Source organism: Uranotaenia lowii, unplaced genomic scaffold (assembly GCF_029784155.1).
Source record: "Uranotaenia lowii strain MFRU-FL unplaced genomic scaffold, ASM2978415v1 HiC_scaffold_306, whole genome shotgun sequence".
Classification (NCBI taxonomy): Eukaryota; Metazoa; Arthropoda; class Insecta; order Diptera; family Culicidae; genus Uranotaenia; species Uranotaenia lowii.
The window spans coordinates 33,273-50,000 of NW_026598208.1; the positions used below are offsets into that span (position 1 = coordinate 33,273).

A 16,728-nucleotide genomic window follows, 5' to 3' on the forward strand; every position below is an offset into this window, starting at 1 on the left:
TCGAACTGAGGCGTTCGGATTTCGGTTGAAGGCCCCAACTTCGCGGTTGTGATTTTTGGTTATGTACGGAATATTTTTTCCTTCACTTCTGGGCTTCCGATCGTTCCTCGAACAGCTTAATCACTCGCGATACCCTGGAATTCGCGATACCCTGGAATTCGCGATTCCCAACGTTTTAGCGATGGAACGATGCGAGAGATCCTCGTGATGAATGCGCAAGGTTTTATCACGCACGAGCTGTTCAGAATTTAAAACTAAATTTTCATTAAATTGTACCCAACGGTTAAAAAGTTAGAGCAATTTCATAGTGTGGCAATTTCATCGCGGACACCCTTTAGGCAACCACATCCCATGGGATTTATTTTAATTTTTTTTTTTAATTTTTATTTTTCGTATTTACAAAACAAAAACACTTCACTTATTTTTCAGACATCACACTTCGTCACGGCAACTTGTAATGGGTCTTCAAATATTGTTCGTTCATTTTTACCTCTAAAAACTAAAACAAATTCAGGATTTCGGCACAAATGGAAAACATACCAATCAGATGATATCTATATTTAATGTTCAATCTGTTTTGCTTTGTAACTGTATTTACACGTTATGTCCCAGAGTTTCCGGTTCAATGTATGCTTTAGTATATACTTAGTAGTTTATATTTGCCCTCAACATTACAGATAAAATCTACTTCATCCACATGTTTTCATAGTAGGTTGATGTTTTGCCGCAAGCTGTGGGTATGCTTTCTTCTGCAACGTGCTTCCATTACTCTTCTTAATCGGTAAACTATCGGCTACGTACTGATTTCTTGATAACACCGCTCACTCCTAAAATCTAGTTTGTCAAATTTGCATTAGCCTAAGTTGAATCTGTGTCATAGTGTTCTAGTTAGCTAATATTCCTATAGGTACCCTAATATGTACTCGAATCCTCACTCAATGGCGGTGAGTTCTGTGTCTCGAATGCACAACGGATGAGATTAGGTTGTTCAATATAGGGAAACACACAAATATCTCGTGGATCGCGGACAGTAAAAATTTTGCTCTATTGGCAAATAATTGTAAAGTAGGTGATATACGCCAAAAGTTCCGGATGTGTCTTCCACAGTGACGAACGTTCGAAATTATGTTCGTTTATTCAATCCTCAAGGGGTTTTTTCGCATGCCATTTTAAATAAATCCACTTAACTGATTCGAATTGCTTTTGGTTGAGTACGAGAATAATTTCCATTCAGTTTAGGTAGAAAACTCCATCTGGCAAATGGAAGATATCGGAGGCAATGGAGGCAAAATTATATTAAACTTTTTAAAAATATCTTCAACTGTTCGAACAAACACCAACTGAGCAGATGATAAAAAAATGGACCTTCTTTGACATGATATTTTAGTATAAAGCTAATATCAAGATTTGCCAAGTTCACTCTGCTCAATTTTTTGGTGTTGAAAATTTATTTTGAACAAATAAGTTGGAAACGCATGCACTGTCATAAGTCGAACGTGCGTAGACTGCACAAATTTACGTCATAATTGGGATTTCTGGAGGGCTTTAGCTTGTATCGAATTCAGTCCTCTCTTCCGATAAATTCACTGGTAGTAGAATAGTGAAAATAATATTGGTTTGGTTTTCTCCAGGTCCAATGATTTCTTATGACCGAAAGGAACACATTCCACCAAATGATTTTCGTTTTTTTCCTGAAGGACTCAAAATTCCAATTTGTCAATGGCATTTTTTTTTTGCAATACTAGGAGTTCTACGCGAATAGTCGTGATAACATGGCATAACCAGTGAGACTGAAGGTTACAGTTTAGTTTTCGGCCAATTCAGTACCCTTTTACGTCGATACCACCCTTACATAATCAAACTTTACAATAAGCTTTCAAATAATCTTTACAATAATTACAATCAATAATTAAAACTTATTTGAAGCATTGCAAAACCTTTCAAATGGATTTCAAAAAGGGAATACATTATGCAAAATAAAATTGTAGGTATTACCACCTAGCCGAGGAAGGCGTTGCTAGAGATGCCACCGCTGTTTCCTTCCGTTCCGCTACTGTTTCCACCTAAATATCCCCCCGATGAGGGAGACTGCTTTCTATGCGGTCCTGTTGTAACCAATAGTGATTATTTGATAAATGGGTTTACCAGCTGAGTCGTATCGTGGTGATGGTACGGATTCCAGGTGTTGGTGGAGGCCGCAGTAGTTGCTGTCTGCTGTTGTTGCTGTTGCTGCTGTTGTTGTTGTTGTTGTTGATTTTGCTGTTGCTGAGCTGGTTGCTGCTGTTGAGGTTGTTGTTGTTGTTGTTGCTGCTGCTGTTGTTGGGCCGCTGCCGCAAGTTGAGCAGGTTGCGGCTTTTGTTCCACAATTTCTCCTTCGCCCGGGTTGATCGAATGTATCGACGAGTAGTGACGCTTCAGGTAGAGTTCCGAGTTGAAATGCTTCTGACAGATGGGGCAGCAAACGGCCGTCGGATTGTGTATCAGTCGCATGTGCTGTCGCAAGTTGGACACGTTCGAGTAAAGCCGAGAACATACCGGACAGCAGCGTGGTGTCAGACAGTTGGTTTTATCGTCCTGTGATCGATTGGCTCGGCTGCCCTTGGTTTTCGGTTTCACCTCCTGTGGTTGCTGTTGGTGTTCCGAGTTGACCGAGATATTGTCCAAGGATTTCTCCATCCAACTACTGTCCTCTTCGGATTTGTACTGCTGAACCTGCTGCTGTAATTGCTGTTGCTGCTGCTGCTGCTGCTGTTGTTGCTGTTGCTGTGCTTGCTGATGGCCAGAACTGCCAGGTTGTGCAGTTGCTTGCGTAAAAGCAGCTGGAAAAATATCCCAAAAAATAATGTGTTATTTTTCAAAACGATCCAAAGAAATTCACTTACTTGTATGAATTTGAGTCATGTGAGCTATCGTTCGCGTTGTAGTTTTATCAGTGAAGTTATCCATGCTACAATAGGTTGGTGACTGGTGGCTTGTTCCTTCTGTTTCCAAGTATTCAACCATTTCTACCTTAGGTTGCACGTTGGAGCCTATAGAATGTAAAAGATCTAATCAAATCGCATCCAACAAACAATTATCGCAAGTATCCCTTACCATCCACCACGCTATGAATCTGGCCGTCGAGTGTTTTTAAGCGTTTTATGTTGAGACCGACAACGGTTCCGGCCGTTTGTTGTGAGTGCTGCTGCTGACTTGGGTGAACGATTTCACCCGGTTCCGGTCTTTTGCGGCAAAATTCCTCCAGCAGCTGGGCGTTCTCGGTCACGACGTGGTCCTTTTCTTCTTTGCGCAGCGGAGAAGAAGTCGCCGGTGGTGGAACCACCAAATCACTCTGCTTTGAATGGATAACATAAGGATATTTTTAATTTTACGTAGTTTTTTTAGGAAAATGTCATAAAAAATGTATAATCTTGACCCATCTTGACAATGTACATTATTTACAAAAACGTTTCTAGTGGTTGGATTTGAAAATTTTTGATAACATTTAAGTTAAAAGAAGAAGAAATGTGTAAAAATATTTTTTTCCTGGATTTTAATCCACAAGAAATTCATCCATATAGTCGAAAGCGTTGAAAATTGCGATCCGTGCAGTTTCGGTAATTTGATTTTGCATGTTATAGTAGAAGTTCCGTCTTAGTTTTGTTTCAAAATTTTTTAAACTATCCACTTAAGTATCCTAAGAAGCTGCCTAAGCAGGGTTGAATCAATTGATAGAAGAATTCGTGCTTCGGAATTAAGACGATAGCCGAAATCTGGATTCGAAATTTTTGAAAGCCCTCAATGTCGATCTAGGACCTAAAAGTTACTAAACAATGTAAACACATTAAGGACCAAAAATAAGATATCTCGTTTTTACTGCAAAGAGCGTAAATGTGCTACAGTTAGAAGCGTAATTCAAATTTGGTAAATTCACTGATGAAACTATATTTGACAAAATTGAGCAACAAACTTACGTTAGCTCAATAATAATTAGAATTTGGGACTGTGATATTTGAGATATAGAATGCCAAATTTCGGCTTTTCTCGGCTTTGATTTCTTAGCGGTTCTTAGTGTGTTGAGGCAAAAACAAAAGAAATCGGCTGCTCGTGGACGGTGAAAATGGATTCTTACCACCATGAAATTAAATTTCATGTTAATTTTTTTACTGAAAAATGCCATAAAATTTATTATCTGTGAGGGATTCGGATGTGCGGCAAAAGATTTAAGTGCTCGTCAGCAATGGTAGCAGGTACTGAAATAGTCCATAGGTATCTTATAAGGGGTCCTTAAGCTAAAGCCGGATTTAGCAAGATATAGCTCTTAAAGATTTGTCCAAGAATTCAACAGTAATCGAAGCAAAGACTGAAAATTCTTATTGACTTACTACCGATGTCAAGATTTAAGTATGAACAAGTGATTTCTTCAGCTAACGATACCAAATAACAGAAGCAGTATAATTCTAAATTATGACCATTGTCTAAGAGGGCTAAAATTTACCAACTAGGTCATCGAACTAATAAAACATAAAGTTACTTAGCTCTTTAGTAGTAGTGAAATTGAATTTAATTTTACCGAATGTTTTCCCGGTACTTACGTTGTTCTCCTTGCTCAGTCCACGAATTTGCAGCCCTTCGGCGGTTTTGATGAAGTCCTTCAGATTCTCGTTGGTGATGTGCACCTCTCCCAGGTACATATACTCGAGAATTGCCTTCAGCACGTCGTACTTCACATCGTTCATGAAGAACACCGGATGCGGGGATGGGTTTTTCTGTTGGGAGCAAAACAAGCGTCATTTATTATTAATGATCGATCATTAGAAGAGAGGCATTCGAATCAAACAAAAATGTCCAGTGCCCCCCATGCGTACCTTCAGCAATTCCTTGAAGAAAGGACTACAGGCAAACAGAACCAACTTGTGGGCCGTCAGCTTTTTACCCTCGCAAGCAAAGGTAATGTCCACCAGATCATCCTCCTCCCGCAGTTTCTCGAACTGGGTGCTCACATTCTTCTGGAAGTTGTTCCACTTCAGATAAAACAGCTCGTCGGTGCTGACAAACGATTTGTCCACCAGCCCGGACGACATGGTTTACTATTATTGTTGCTCACTGGACACCTTTCGAAAACAAAACCAAATTCCGATCTCGAAAAATTGTCCTCCCCCACAGGAAGCGTTTCAGAACACTTTTTTTCTTGTCTTTTTGATCCACGGAGCTCCCTCTCCTTAAAAAGCAATACTTTTTCTTCGGACCTACTGGAAAACACTGGCTCGAAATCACTCACGGCACGGTTGAATTGATTTTTGGTCTTCGAATTATGCAGCGGCAAGATGTTAAATCAACATTTCTTCCCTTGAGATGCAGGTTGGAGAACTATTAAAAAATATAATTACATTTTTTCTTTAAAAATGACAATAACTATTATGGAGAGACTCTTTCGCAAACCATCAGTGCTTCAGCAGCTTGATGGCGAGGGAATCAAGCCCAGCATTGAACGCACTGCTAATGACAGCTGTCATTAAAGATGCGTTCAATGAAGGCTGCCGATGCTTTCATCGAAGACGTGTAATATTTAATCTTAAAAATCCGGACTGCTTTCTTCCATTTTATTTTGCGATCCATGATAGGAAAACAACAAAAGTATAAAAAGTTGGATAAAATTAAATAAATATGTAATTGAAATCTAACAGTTTTCGAAAATAAGCTCTCATAGCTCCACTTTAATGAAGAGTTCGACTCTATTTTCCACAGTCTTTGGCCTCAAACTGAAATTCTTGATGATGCCCAACTGAGTGCGTTTAATTCGTACACCATTGTCGGGGGGTACTACTAATGCATTAAAATATGATTTGTAAAAAAAGCCTTCGATTCCTTTGCAGGTACCCGGATCGAAAAATCGGACCCAAATCGGTCGGAATTAGGTCCGATCAACCCGTGAATCGGTGAAAACAGACCAGAAAACCATCCAAATTCGGACCAATTCAGTGCCCTGATGACACAACTTTTTTTAAGCGGGCCATAGACTACACGATTTTACTCAGCGACAGAATGTCTTAAAATTTCATCGCTATAAAGCGGGCCACAGACTACACAATATTTGTAGAAATGCGATGAACTTCGATGAAATTTTGTCGCTATAAACACGATTTGCATAGTGTATGGCACTGCTTGAATGAGCGCCCAAACGGTTGGAGTAAAATCGGTCGAGATCGGAATATTTTGTATATACAAACCATCCTCCCAGCCGGGATGGAGATGTTTTTTTTTGTTGCTGTTGCTGTTTTCGCCAGCAATCGTTTGTGTTCGCGTGAAAAATGTTTGTATAGTGTGTGGGCGGGCATAGATTGGACAATCGTCGTGGAATCAACGAATTTGTACAGGCCATTTGTGTAGTCTATGGCCCGCTTAAGCGGGCCACAGACTACACAACATTTGTACAAATGCGATGAAATTTTGTCGCTGTAAACACGATTTGCATAAAGCGGGCCATAGACTACACAAATCGCCTGTACAAATTCGATGATTCCACGACGATTGTTTGATCTATGCTCGCCCACACACTATACAAAAAATTTTCACGCGAACACAAACGATTGCTGGCGAAAACAGCAATAGCAACAAAAAAAAAAACCATCTCCACCCCGGCTGGGAGGATGATTTGTACAAAATATTTCGATCCCGACCGATTTTACTCCAACCGTTTGGGCGCTCATTCGAGCAGTGCCATACACTATGCAAATCGTGTTTACAGCGACAAAATTTCATCGAATTTCATCGCATTTGTACAAATGTTGTGTAGTCTGTGGCCCGCTTAGTGTATGGCACTGCTTGAATGAGCGCCCAAACGGTTGGAGTAAAATCGGTCGAGATCCGGGGTGGAGATGTTTTTTTTTTGTTGCTGTTGCTGTTTTCGCCAGCAATCGTTTTTGTCCGCGTGAAATATGTTTGAATCGTGTATGGGGGCGAGCATAGATCAAACAATCGTCGTGGAATCATCGAATTTATATAGGCCATTTGTGTAGTCTATGGCCCGCTTAACACAGCGAGTGCATGGTAAAAACAGTTAGTGGTATGAATAAGGTTTAGCAATTGCTTCGGTAGCTTTTACTTAGCTCGAAATCAATCAAAGCAAAAGTCCAAAGCATTTGCTTAGTTTGGTATGAATAAACATTTGCTTAGCGAATGTGTACTAAAGTCTTAGAACATAGCTTTTGCTTCGAAAAATAGAGCTATCCAACCAGCAGAATCTGAAGTTTTCTAAAGTAAAATGAAAGAAGACTATCAGAAAATTGAAAAGTACGGCTAAAGTAGCCTTGAAGTCGATGAAGCGGGTGGTGCGTGTAAGAACGACCGGATTTTTTTTGTTGATGCGTGCTCGTATGTTGATGTTTAAAGAAAAATGAATACATATTCGAATATTGTCAAACAAAAATGGCCTAACTTTAATATTTATCATAAGCTCTCCCACATGTATTCGGATCGGGATAATCCGATGTATAAAAAAAATAGGCAATAGGCGTGCATTTTAATTTAGATTTTTTTTTAAATCTTAGGATTATAAAAAATTATATAAAAATAAGAGATCTGTATAATGTTTTAAATTATTACAATTTATTTCTTACTTTGAGCCAATTGAAACTTCTTCCACTATAGCCGGTTTTTTTTAATTTAAAATATTTACTAATTGATTTGTTTATTGTCATCTTAGACGAATAATTTTATACAACGACAGGAATATGAAAAAAAAAGTTGGGATATCACTTCGACTTTTCTTTATCCATGTTGAAAATACCTGTTTGAATTGTTTTGAAGTGAAATATTGCTAATTTGATAAGTTCATGGCGATATTAAAGAATTTTTTATTGGAAAAGTCTGCTACCGAGCATGCTTAGAAAATAAAGCAATTGCTATAAGATTTGTCGAGCAATTGCTTCAGATTTGAGCTTTATTCATACCAAACTAGCTTGTTCTAAAAGTAAAAGTTCCTGACTGAGAAAACAGCTGTCAAAAAAAAACTTTATTCATAACAACCGAAGCAATTGCTTTAAGCGACTGCTCGACTGCTCGATTCAGTTTAGCAAAAGCAAATACTAAGTTTTTTTCATACCACCCAGTATATATAATTTCGTAGAAAATTTAAAAGATACACGCAGAAAAAGAATGGGGAGTCGAATCAACAAAACGTTTTTTTATTTAATTTTGTTTCATCTATTCGCATTTAATGGGTACTTTTGATATGAAATTCGATTCGAAACAGAATCCCACATTTTGTCAATTTTACAAAATAGTCGAAAGCGAGCCTTCGTGTATGGAAGAGGGGTGCGTCGTTTTAACAAAAATCAATTTTGTTGTTTTTGAAATGGATAGTTGGGCTGTTATGAATCGAAAAATATGTTTTGTTGGCCAAGCGTGTATAGATGAAACGTCAACTGAAAAAAAGAAAAAAAAAACTCGTCAAAATTTAGCTTGTGCCTCTTGATGTATCCGAACAGAAAAACGACTCTTGGTCAATTTCTTGCTCGTTCGGAGATAGTAAACCCGGATTCCGGAATGCTACAGAGTTGGTTTCATTATAGGTAAGTTATTTTTATTGCAGTTAATTATCAAAACTGTAAACAATTTCGCATTTCCTTTTTTTTCAGGCCGAAATTTAAGTTGGTTTGTCGGACCAGGACTACCAACAAATTGAGGGACACAGCTCATTCCTTCAATCACGACAGCTATCGGATACCGAATTAGTGAATCGGGCTTTGAAGCGATGCCTTTATCAGTGGCAGCCCTTCCAGCGGGACGATAATTTTAACCTGTTCCCGAGGACATCGGGTACAATCAAGGTGAGTCTGAGTTGCAAATATTTGATAAACTTTACCCTTTCATAATACGCATGTGAATCACCTGGGGCGAAGAAAATTTCCCATAGAGACAGGCAGACTGAATGGGGTTGTTTCACAAACATTGATTTTTATATTTTCCCCTCTGTTTTCAGAAGTCGCGACCCAACAGTAATCGACCTTTGCATTCCTGGTCCCGCCCTTCCGCAGTTCGTAAATTTTAAACTAATGCACATCAACATTCGGGGGACCAATGCGATACCAGACGATCGTGATGCAGATTCCGCTTTTGAAGGAAGATCTGCTCTACAGGAGAGCGGAAAGCATAAAGAAAAAACACAGTGTTGCGCCCACTGCTAAAAAACTGCTCCTGCGGTGTAATTTCATGGTAGAACTAGGTAGCCGAACCCCATCAACTGACAGTTGCGAATATCACTTGCACCAACACAAGTGCGCACTGTCTGTCAATGAGGATCGGCGGGTAGGAACGAGATTGTCTAGCAGTTTCCGCTTAGTCAGTCTGTACCGAGAAGTCTTTGAGAATAAATTGAGCATGTAAAGTCTAGAACATAATTTGTTGTCACGGTCAAATAAATTTAAAATCCGTTGCGCAAAACGTTAGTTTCGAATTGAGTTGATCCGGAAAGCTTAAAATTAACACAACGTAGGGTCCGGTTTATCGCTCGACGGTACACACAGTGTATATGGTGTATATTGTGAAATCATTAATAAAAAATCGAAATGCCGTTTTAATTTGTGTACACGCAGAAAAAGAATGGGGAGTGGTTTCAACAAAACGTTTTGTTATTTTATTTTGTATTTTAAAAGCAGATTTATGGATTGCTTTCACAATAATTTGGAATATAGATAAACGAAAAATTTTGTTATTTTTACACGCTCATTATTTATTGCATCAAATTTAAATATGGTTTATTTTGAAGCCAATATTGGGTTTATGCGATAAACGTGTAACTGAAAAACGATAAATCGAAAAAAGAAAAAAAATTAAAAGTGTTTGCATCCGAACCACAACACAACAGCGGGAAGAACCGTCAGGAAAGCCCAGCCAAGGTTACGGAACACAGCAAGCTCATCAGGGTTCCAGGCTAGCAGCTTCAAAGGTAGGTTTCAAAGTTTTATCTTGCTCGCAAACTGCTCAGAACTGGCTCATTTCTCCGAGAATTCATTTTTTTTTTATATACTTTTCATTTATATTCCAGATGATGCGTGTGCCTACACCTACTGTTGCTCCCGGTTGGCGTTCTTCGCGTAGGTATTGGTCGTCGGGGAACCACGAAGAGCAGACCGACCACGGCCTTCCCCATGACAGCCGGAGGATTGGCGTTCATAATTACGCAGCTACCGTCATATGGCTGCTGACTGTTGTGAGGGCTCCTACGTCGGCCCGTAATGTGCTTGGTCTGACTCAGAATTAGGCCGTAAGTACTAGTTCCCTGAAGCAACCGGCTCTACCGATTGTGCAACATTTACTAATTGTGAAAAATTTAAATAAAAATCTTTTTTAAATGCGATATATCTTTAAAATAATTGGAATCCGAAATGCAATCAATCTAAACAAACAATTCCCTTGTTTCAATTTAAATTAAAAAAAAAGATTGATTTCAAATATCACACTTTAACTTTTTTTTAAAGCGGATTTTTGTTGTGATATTTACGCCAAAATTTTATTATTTTGAAATAAATCATGGATCACTTTTAAAAAGGGTGTATTATATTTTCAATTAAACGATAAGTTTAAAGCGAATCGATACTTTTTGTCAGTGCTACCAAAAATATATTTGTGCTTTATTTATTATTTAAAAAAATTTTATTATTTTCGTTCGAAATCTTATTGTTTCTAAAATATATTTTTCTGCGTGTAATAAAATTTAATCCATTTGAAAAAAACATCCCTTATTTTAAAATTAATATAATAATTAACATAAATCAAACCGAAATAATTATAAAGATATGAAAATATTTTTTTTTTTCAGTCCAAAAATCTTTTGTACGTTTTACCCAAAATTTTTGCTATTTTGCTAAAAATTATGGATCATTTTCAAAAAGGGCCTATATTGTTTCAACAAGGATGATAAGTTCATTTTCGATCATTTTATTTTGTAGATATAATCTGAATTATATTTGTGCTTTTTCCCAACCAAAATTTTTATTATTTTTGATCCAAATTTGATTGTTTTTACAAGATATTTCTCTGCGTGTAACTCTACAGCAATACATCATTTTCAAAAGTCAATCTACACGGAAAAAATGAGTTATTCACAAAATGTGTTGCGATTACACCTTCAAGATAACTAATCGATTGTTGCTCAAAATTTGTGTATCCCCAATTCAATTTTGAGTAGTTTTGGGTTGCCATTATACATATTTTTACTAAAACTGGATTATTCAGCTCTGTATAAAACTTAGTTGTTGTTGGAGCTTTTTTTTAAAGGGATGCTAAAGCAAAAAAGCAAACTTGGAAGCCATTTTGATTGCGGCCTGGAAGACAACCGCGGGGAAAAACAAGTCAATTGGCAAATTAAAGTTCAAAATCACGAATAAAAGATACCAATTGAGGAATGCGTGATTTTTTACCGATTGTTTAATTTTCCAGCTTCTGGTTCGTTTGTTCATCGGAAATAAAACAAAACAGGTAAGTTATTGTAGGGTACTCGAATTGAAATTTTGTGAACTTGCGAGCCAACCAGATTATTTTTTGTGGCTATATATTTTGTTTTTGTGTAATTGCAGGATGCGACAAAAACAATACATGAGCGAATGCAGAGTGACCTCATTTTGCAGTCCTCTAAAAGCAGCTGGAAATGGTCCAACTGTTTTTCGGTAGAATCGAGTATCAGCGGAGAACCTTAACAGCCTTTTTAAAATAAGAATCCCAGTGGAGATGGTATCAATTCAACTTCATGAAGAAAACCACCGGCATAGAAGAAAAGGTTTGTTTTCAGAAGTGTTTTTGTTGGTGAAATACGATTACTAACCATTTTTCTCTGTTAGCTTATCGCAGGATTATAATTATTTTGCTAAGGACCAGTTGAAGAAAGCCTAATACTATTCGGTTTCATTCGGAATGTCTCCAAAGGTGAGTGTTTTTTTTTCTTGAAACTATACTAAATAGCATTCCTTTGATTTTAATATAATAGAGGTCATATACTCATAACAATTTCATCCATTCAACAGGTAAACTGGTCCTTCCCTAATTGAGACACACCCGGAAGATATCCCCCAATCAAAATAATCGACCAGGTATAACCATTTGGAATATGAAAATTACCGGTCCACATCAAAGCAAATACACCGCAAGAATAATGTTGTTATAATTGTTTGACTTCTGTGAATCCCGATAGCATCCATTTTTATTATATGCCATGAAATGTGAAAAAGTGTCGCTCGAATAGCTCTGGAGGAAAAAAAATATTGTGTATTTATATTCAATGTCATTATAAACAATAAAGAAGTGAAAGTTGCATCGCAAACATGTTATTTTTTCTAAACAAATTTGTTCTTTTATTTTTTGCAGAAATCTGAAAAAATTCATGGGCATCCCCATGTCAAAATATACAGAATTGACTAACTGGCTGAAAGCTTTCGAATGTGTAAAAGCTTTTTGCTCACGCTCTGTGTAAAGCGCCCAAACATAAAACTAAGTGGAGACACTTTTCTCGAATCTGTATGGATTTTTATACAGATTAGAGTAACTTTGATTACCGTGTAGAAGGGATAGAAAACATCGCAAACAGCGGGAGGCGCTCAGATTCATGTAGCCACTGCCAACACTGCCGTTACCGACTGCTGGTGTGCGGCCGCTGCTGTTTGATGGTTTCCAAAGTTGTTATCGTACACAGTTGAAAAATAGCCAGCTTCGTCCCATTACTGACGCGTGATCGTGAAAATACGCAGATTCACAGGTCACTAGAGAGCAATCAGAAATCAGCTGCGGTTGAATAGCAACAAAATCGGCGACCAGAGATAACATTTTATACAAACACAGGAAACAATGCCCGGTGCGGTGGCAAAATCGGTGGCCGAGTCCGACAAACACCTGAGCGATATTACTGCAATCGTTTTCTCGCAGGAACACATCTTCACGGCTGGCGGCGATGGCAAAGTTAAGGTATGCACCATGACCGTTCTTTCAGCTTTGTTCGGGAATTCCTTTTTAGGGATAAAATAGAACATGAACGTTCTTCTTCTGGATGTTACAAGAAGCTTCGATGACTGTCGATGGAATTAATAGAAAACGAAAGCAACAACTACATAAAATGGTATTTCTACTCTTCATTGCCAATGAATTGGTGTGGCATATATTTTGGCACCATCGAAATATCGCTAAAAATAGATTCATAAATATTTTGAGAAGAAACCCGATAAACGGAGATACAACGTAGATATAGACAAAAGAACTGATCACTCTCGAATCTTCTAGTGACTTCGAGAGAATAAACAATGTCGGTTTCGATTAATAAGCATTTTGCTTTTCGTAAAATGTAATTGTTATTTATTGATTGAACGTTAGCCCATCGATAGCGATACAAAATCATAAATAATACATTTTTATTATATTTTTTTTTTACTTATTTATTTATTAGTTTATTGAAGGCCTTTTACTATAACACAGTTTCAATGTGCCGAGGTTAATCGTTTCACTAGATTACAAGGAAATACCTACATGAAAAGGAAACTTTTTCAACAATCAAAATGTTCTTTTTTCGCACTCTTGATAATGAACTAATCTCTGTTAGAAGCAAGTTTATTTCGATTTTTTCATCGTTTTGGCACCCCTCAGCTTCGAGCGATTCTATTTGACCCGGTTCATTTTATCGACAAATCATATACTTATTCGACTTTATTCATCGACATTTGCTCAAGTATAAATCTTATGTTTAATGAAACAATTTTAAAAAGTGAAAACAAGCCCAACTTGCCTTCAAGTACTGAAAATTTTCAACTATACTGCCAAGCAACCAAAAGTTCAGATAACATTCCTCTATCAACGAACTTTAAAGTTGACAAAAAGTTCGCATAAATTGCTAAACAACTTCTAACCAGCTTCAAAAAACACTTTTTGGAACAGTACAAAAAAGTCGAAGAAATTTATGCATTTATTTATTTTTTTTATTTACAAGCAGTTTTATTAAGGCATTTAACTCATTTATGCATTTAATCAAGCATCATTTGCATTGAATCAAGTGTTATTTGCAGGCTGAACTAGATTAAGAAGTTCCATGGACCTTGCTGAATGCTTTCTGAACAGCAAAACAGTTTCACGAAACTTTTGTACAGCTCTATTTGAACTTATGTGTTCGTTCCTTAAGCGATATGCGAGCTTCGAATTGCTTGGATGAAAGCGTCTTCATCCAGGGAGCTACCTTGAAAATTATCCAGAATCTCCAGATCTCGCAAACCAGTGACCACTATCCGCGCCGATTCATCGTCGAAGTAGCAGCAGTGGGACACGTTAAGCCGGATCAGGTTTGGACATCGTCGACAGAGAAGCTCCCACCCGACGTTGGTAATCCGGTGACACATCGCGACACTGATACTGCGCAATGCTGGATTGTCGAAAGTTTCCAACGAGTAATCGGTGAGACCATCACACCTGTCCAGAACTAGATCTTTCAGTTTCCTTAATTGATTTATTCGAGCTGACCCGAAAAAAGCTCTCTCGGTTAGGTTTTCGCATTTGCTGAGATCTAAACTTTCCAGCGATGGAAGCAACTGGATCAAATAGGGCATCGTATAATCGGTGACGGCCTCACATTCGCTTAAGTTTAACACTTTTAGGTTGGGAAAGCTAAGTGGGATTTGTTGCACGGCAGGCAACGGCAGGCCAATGTAGTCGATCCCAAGGGACTTCATATTTGGCATGTAGATGTGATCAAAGCAGTGCTCAGTGAGAGCTGTCAAGTTGCGCTTTTTAGTTAAAACGAGCTTTTTCAGTTTGCCTAATTTCTGCAGATGCTCCAAACCAATGTCGGAATTGTTCGAAATGTCATAAAAAAATTGCTCTAAGTGTTCCAGATTTTCACAGATTGCTTTCAAATATAGATCGTTGCAGGGATCCAATGAGGATTCAATCGTTAGGTCAAGCTTCTTGATCTTTTTCTGCTGTGCTAAGAAATTGAAAAATATTTTATCGTCTTTATGTATTTCGAACTCGCCTAGAACTAATTTCTCCAACTGCAGTTCGTTATTTCTATACAAAAGTGTTTCCAGGGCATGTTCGTTAAAACTGTCTATTTTGAATGATTTTAGGGTTTTTTGATTTTGATGCACCATCTTGGCTATCGCTTCTAGCTGCTCCCAAAGATCACTATCTGTGTCATCAAACAATTCATCGATAAACAGCTGAACTTTAAGCTTTGTCAAGTTACAGTTGCTGTTAGCCAAATTATGATAAAAGTGACCCGATTCTATCCTCTGGATCCTATCCTCCGGGTATTTGAAGTTAAACTTCTCCAACTTGGGCAGCTTCAACGTGCAATCTGTATCTTCCCCCGCAAAAATGCATCCTTCAATGTCGAGCACCTTAAGTTCAGAAATCGAGTGAAGCAGTTCGAAAAATGTCTGACGCTCAAGATGGCATTTGCAGAACGATATCATCTGAATGCAGTTGCAAAATTTCGCCAGCAAGCTCCGAGCACCCTCTATGATTGCTTTATCTACGTAGATATCATCTCGGCGAATTCCGTCCGATTTAGTAACGTCGTAGAAGGGAATCGATTTGAATCGAAAATTTTGATACATGCATTCGCTCTGAAGAAACAGTTCAATGGTTTCCGAATTAAGATTGTTCTTGAAATTGACCACAATTTTGGATAAAAATGTTGGCCGCTTGTAGATTTCGTACCAAAAGCGGCACACGGCCGAAGCCTGTTTCAGGTCTCGGTAACGCAGGTTCTTGAAGATCTCTTCTAATATCTGCAGAGAAAATAATCCAATTAGGCTGTTTTCACAACCAGATCACGTTTTCAACTTACCTCAACCGGTAACATATCCATGGTTTTTCCTTTGTGTGTAGGTATGGACTCAAGATCTGACCTTGAAGAAAGAAATCGCCGTTCACGAGGCTTGGATCTACGCTATGGTGGTCGACTCCAAGGGACAAATCTACACCAGCAGTTGCGATGGGACGATTCGGTGCTTGATCAATCCAATCCAATCGGACGAAGTTAAGGAGCTGTTGAAATGTAGCGACGAAATCGAGTCGCTGTTTGTCGACAACAAGGACAACCTGTATAGTGGGGATGACAAAGGCATCATTACCATGTGGGTGGATCAGCGTATCAAGTTCAAGTTTAATCTGGTCGAGGAGGTGCGCTCAATGGCTATTCAGAACAACTTCATCTATTCGATTCGGGACAATGATCTAACTATAACAGAAGTGCTCGAAAGCTCCAACGTAGGTCGATATATGACCAAAGCCTGCATACCTGGCAAATGCCCGGTAGCGCTGTGTGGACCCTGTGAAAATTCTGTCAACAGCAATGTGGCCATCGCTACCCGTGACGGATTAGGATTAACACTAATCGACAACAACAAAAAGAATTCGTTTTCAGTACTATGGACCAAAGAGGTAGAATTTTTTATCTGGATAGTTAAGAAACATTTTTTTAAAGTTTCATTCTCCATTTAATCTAGAACGTCCACTCGATGATCATCAACTGTTTGTTGGGTGCCAATCAGTACCTGTACACAGCCGGATATGACGGGTTCGTGAAGCAGTGGACAAATCTTGACAGCAAGGAACCACTATTGGCAGGGGAAGTCAACACCGGTGGGGGTTGTGTGAATGCGATCTGCCTGGGGTCGGACGTCAGCACCGTGTACAGCGGCGGGGGTGATGGTGTCCTGAGATTGGTTAAGTTTTCCTAATGTTCAGCCCAGCTCCTAGACTACGCCCATT

General features: G+C 38.4%; 3 protein-coding genes and 2 long non-coding RNA genes across 6 annotated transcripts; 3 read left to right on the forward strand and 2 right to left on the reverse strand.

Moving 5' to 3' along the window:
- Positions 1-550: 550 nt before the first annotated feature.
- Positions 551-5,439, reverse strand: LOC129759897 (UPF0746 protein DDB_G0281095-like). Of its 2 annotated transcripts, none has more exons than XM_055757459.1 (5): positions 4,848-5,439; positions 4,575-4,748; positions 3,094-3,331; positions 2,883-3,029; positions 551-2,819 (listed from the first exon to the last, which is right to left on the reverse strand). In XM_055757459.1, the coding sequence occupies exons 1-5, from the start codon at positions 5,061-5,063 to the stop codon at positions 2,125-2,127; spliced, it is 1,470 nt and encodes a 489-aa protein (XP_055613434.1). In that variant the 5' UTR covers positions 5,064-5,439; the 3' UTR covers positions 551-2,124. The 2 variants fall into 2 exon arrangements, with proteins under 2 accessions (XP_055613434.1, XP_055613433.1); XM_055757458.1 differs by having other exon boundaries at positions 3,094-3,334.
- A 2,987-nt stretch (positions 5,440-8,426) lies between these two features.
- LOC129759900 (uncharacterized) lies at positions 8,427-9,106 on the forward strand. The gene is made up of 3 exons (XR_008740254.1): positions 8,427-8,552; positions 8,619-8,810; positions 8,963-9,106. It is a non-coding gene; the product is annotated as an uncharacterized LOC129759900 (long non-coding RNA).
- A 2,205-nt stretch (positions 9,107-11,311) lies between these two features.
- Positions 11,312-12,201, forward strand: LOC129759891 (uncharacterized). The gene is made up of 4 exons (XR_008740251.1): positions 11,312-11,460; positions 11,559-11,758; positions 11,820-11,904; positions 12,003-12,201. It is a non-coding gene; the product is annotated as an uncharacterized LOC129759891 (long non-coding RNA).
- Positions 12,202-12,588: 387 nt separating this feature from the next.
- Positions 12,589-16,722, forward strand: LOC129759896 (uncharacterized). The gene is made up of 3 exons (XM_055757457.1): positions 12,589-12,936; positions 15,844-16,398; positions 16,464-16,722. The coding sequence occupies exons 1-3, from the start codon at positions 12,820-12,822 to the stop codon at positions 16,695-16,697; spliced, it is 906 nt and encodes a 301-aa protein (XP_055613432.1). The 5' UTR covers positions 12,589-12,819; the 3' UTR covers positions 16,698-16,722.
- LOC129759894 (uncharacterized) lies at positions 13,404-16,722 on the reverse strand. The gene is made up of 2 exons (XM_055757456.1): positions 15,803-16,722; positions 13,404-15,743 (listed from the first exon to the last, which is right to left on the reverse strand). Exons 1-2 carry the CDS (start codon positions 15,821-15,823, stop codon positions 14,133-14,135), a joined length of 1,632 nt encoding a protein of 543 aa, XP_055613431.1. The 5' UTR covers positions 15,824-16,722; the 3' UTR covers positions 13,404-14,132.
- Positions 16,723-16,728: the final 6 nt, after the last annotated feature.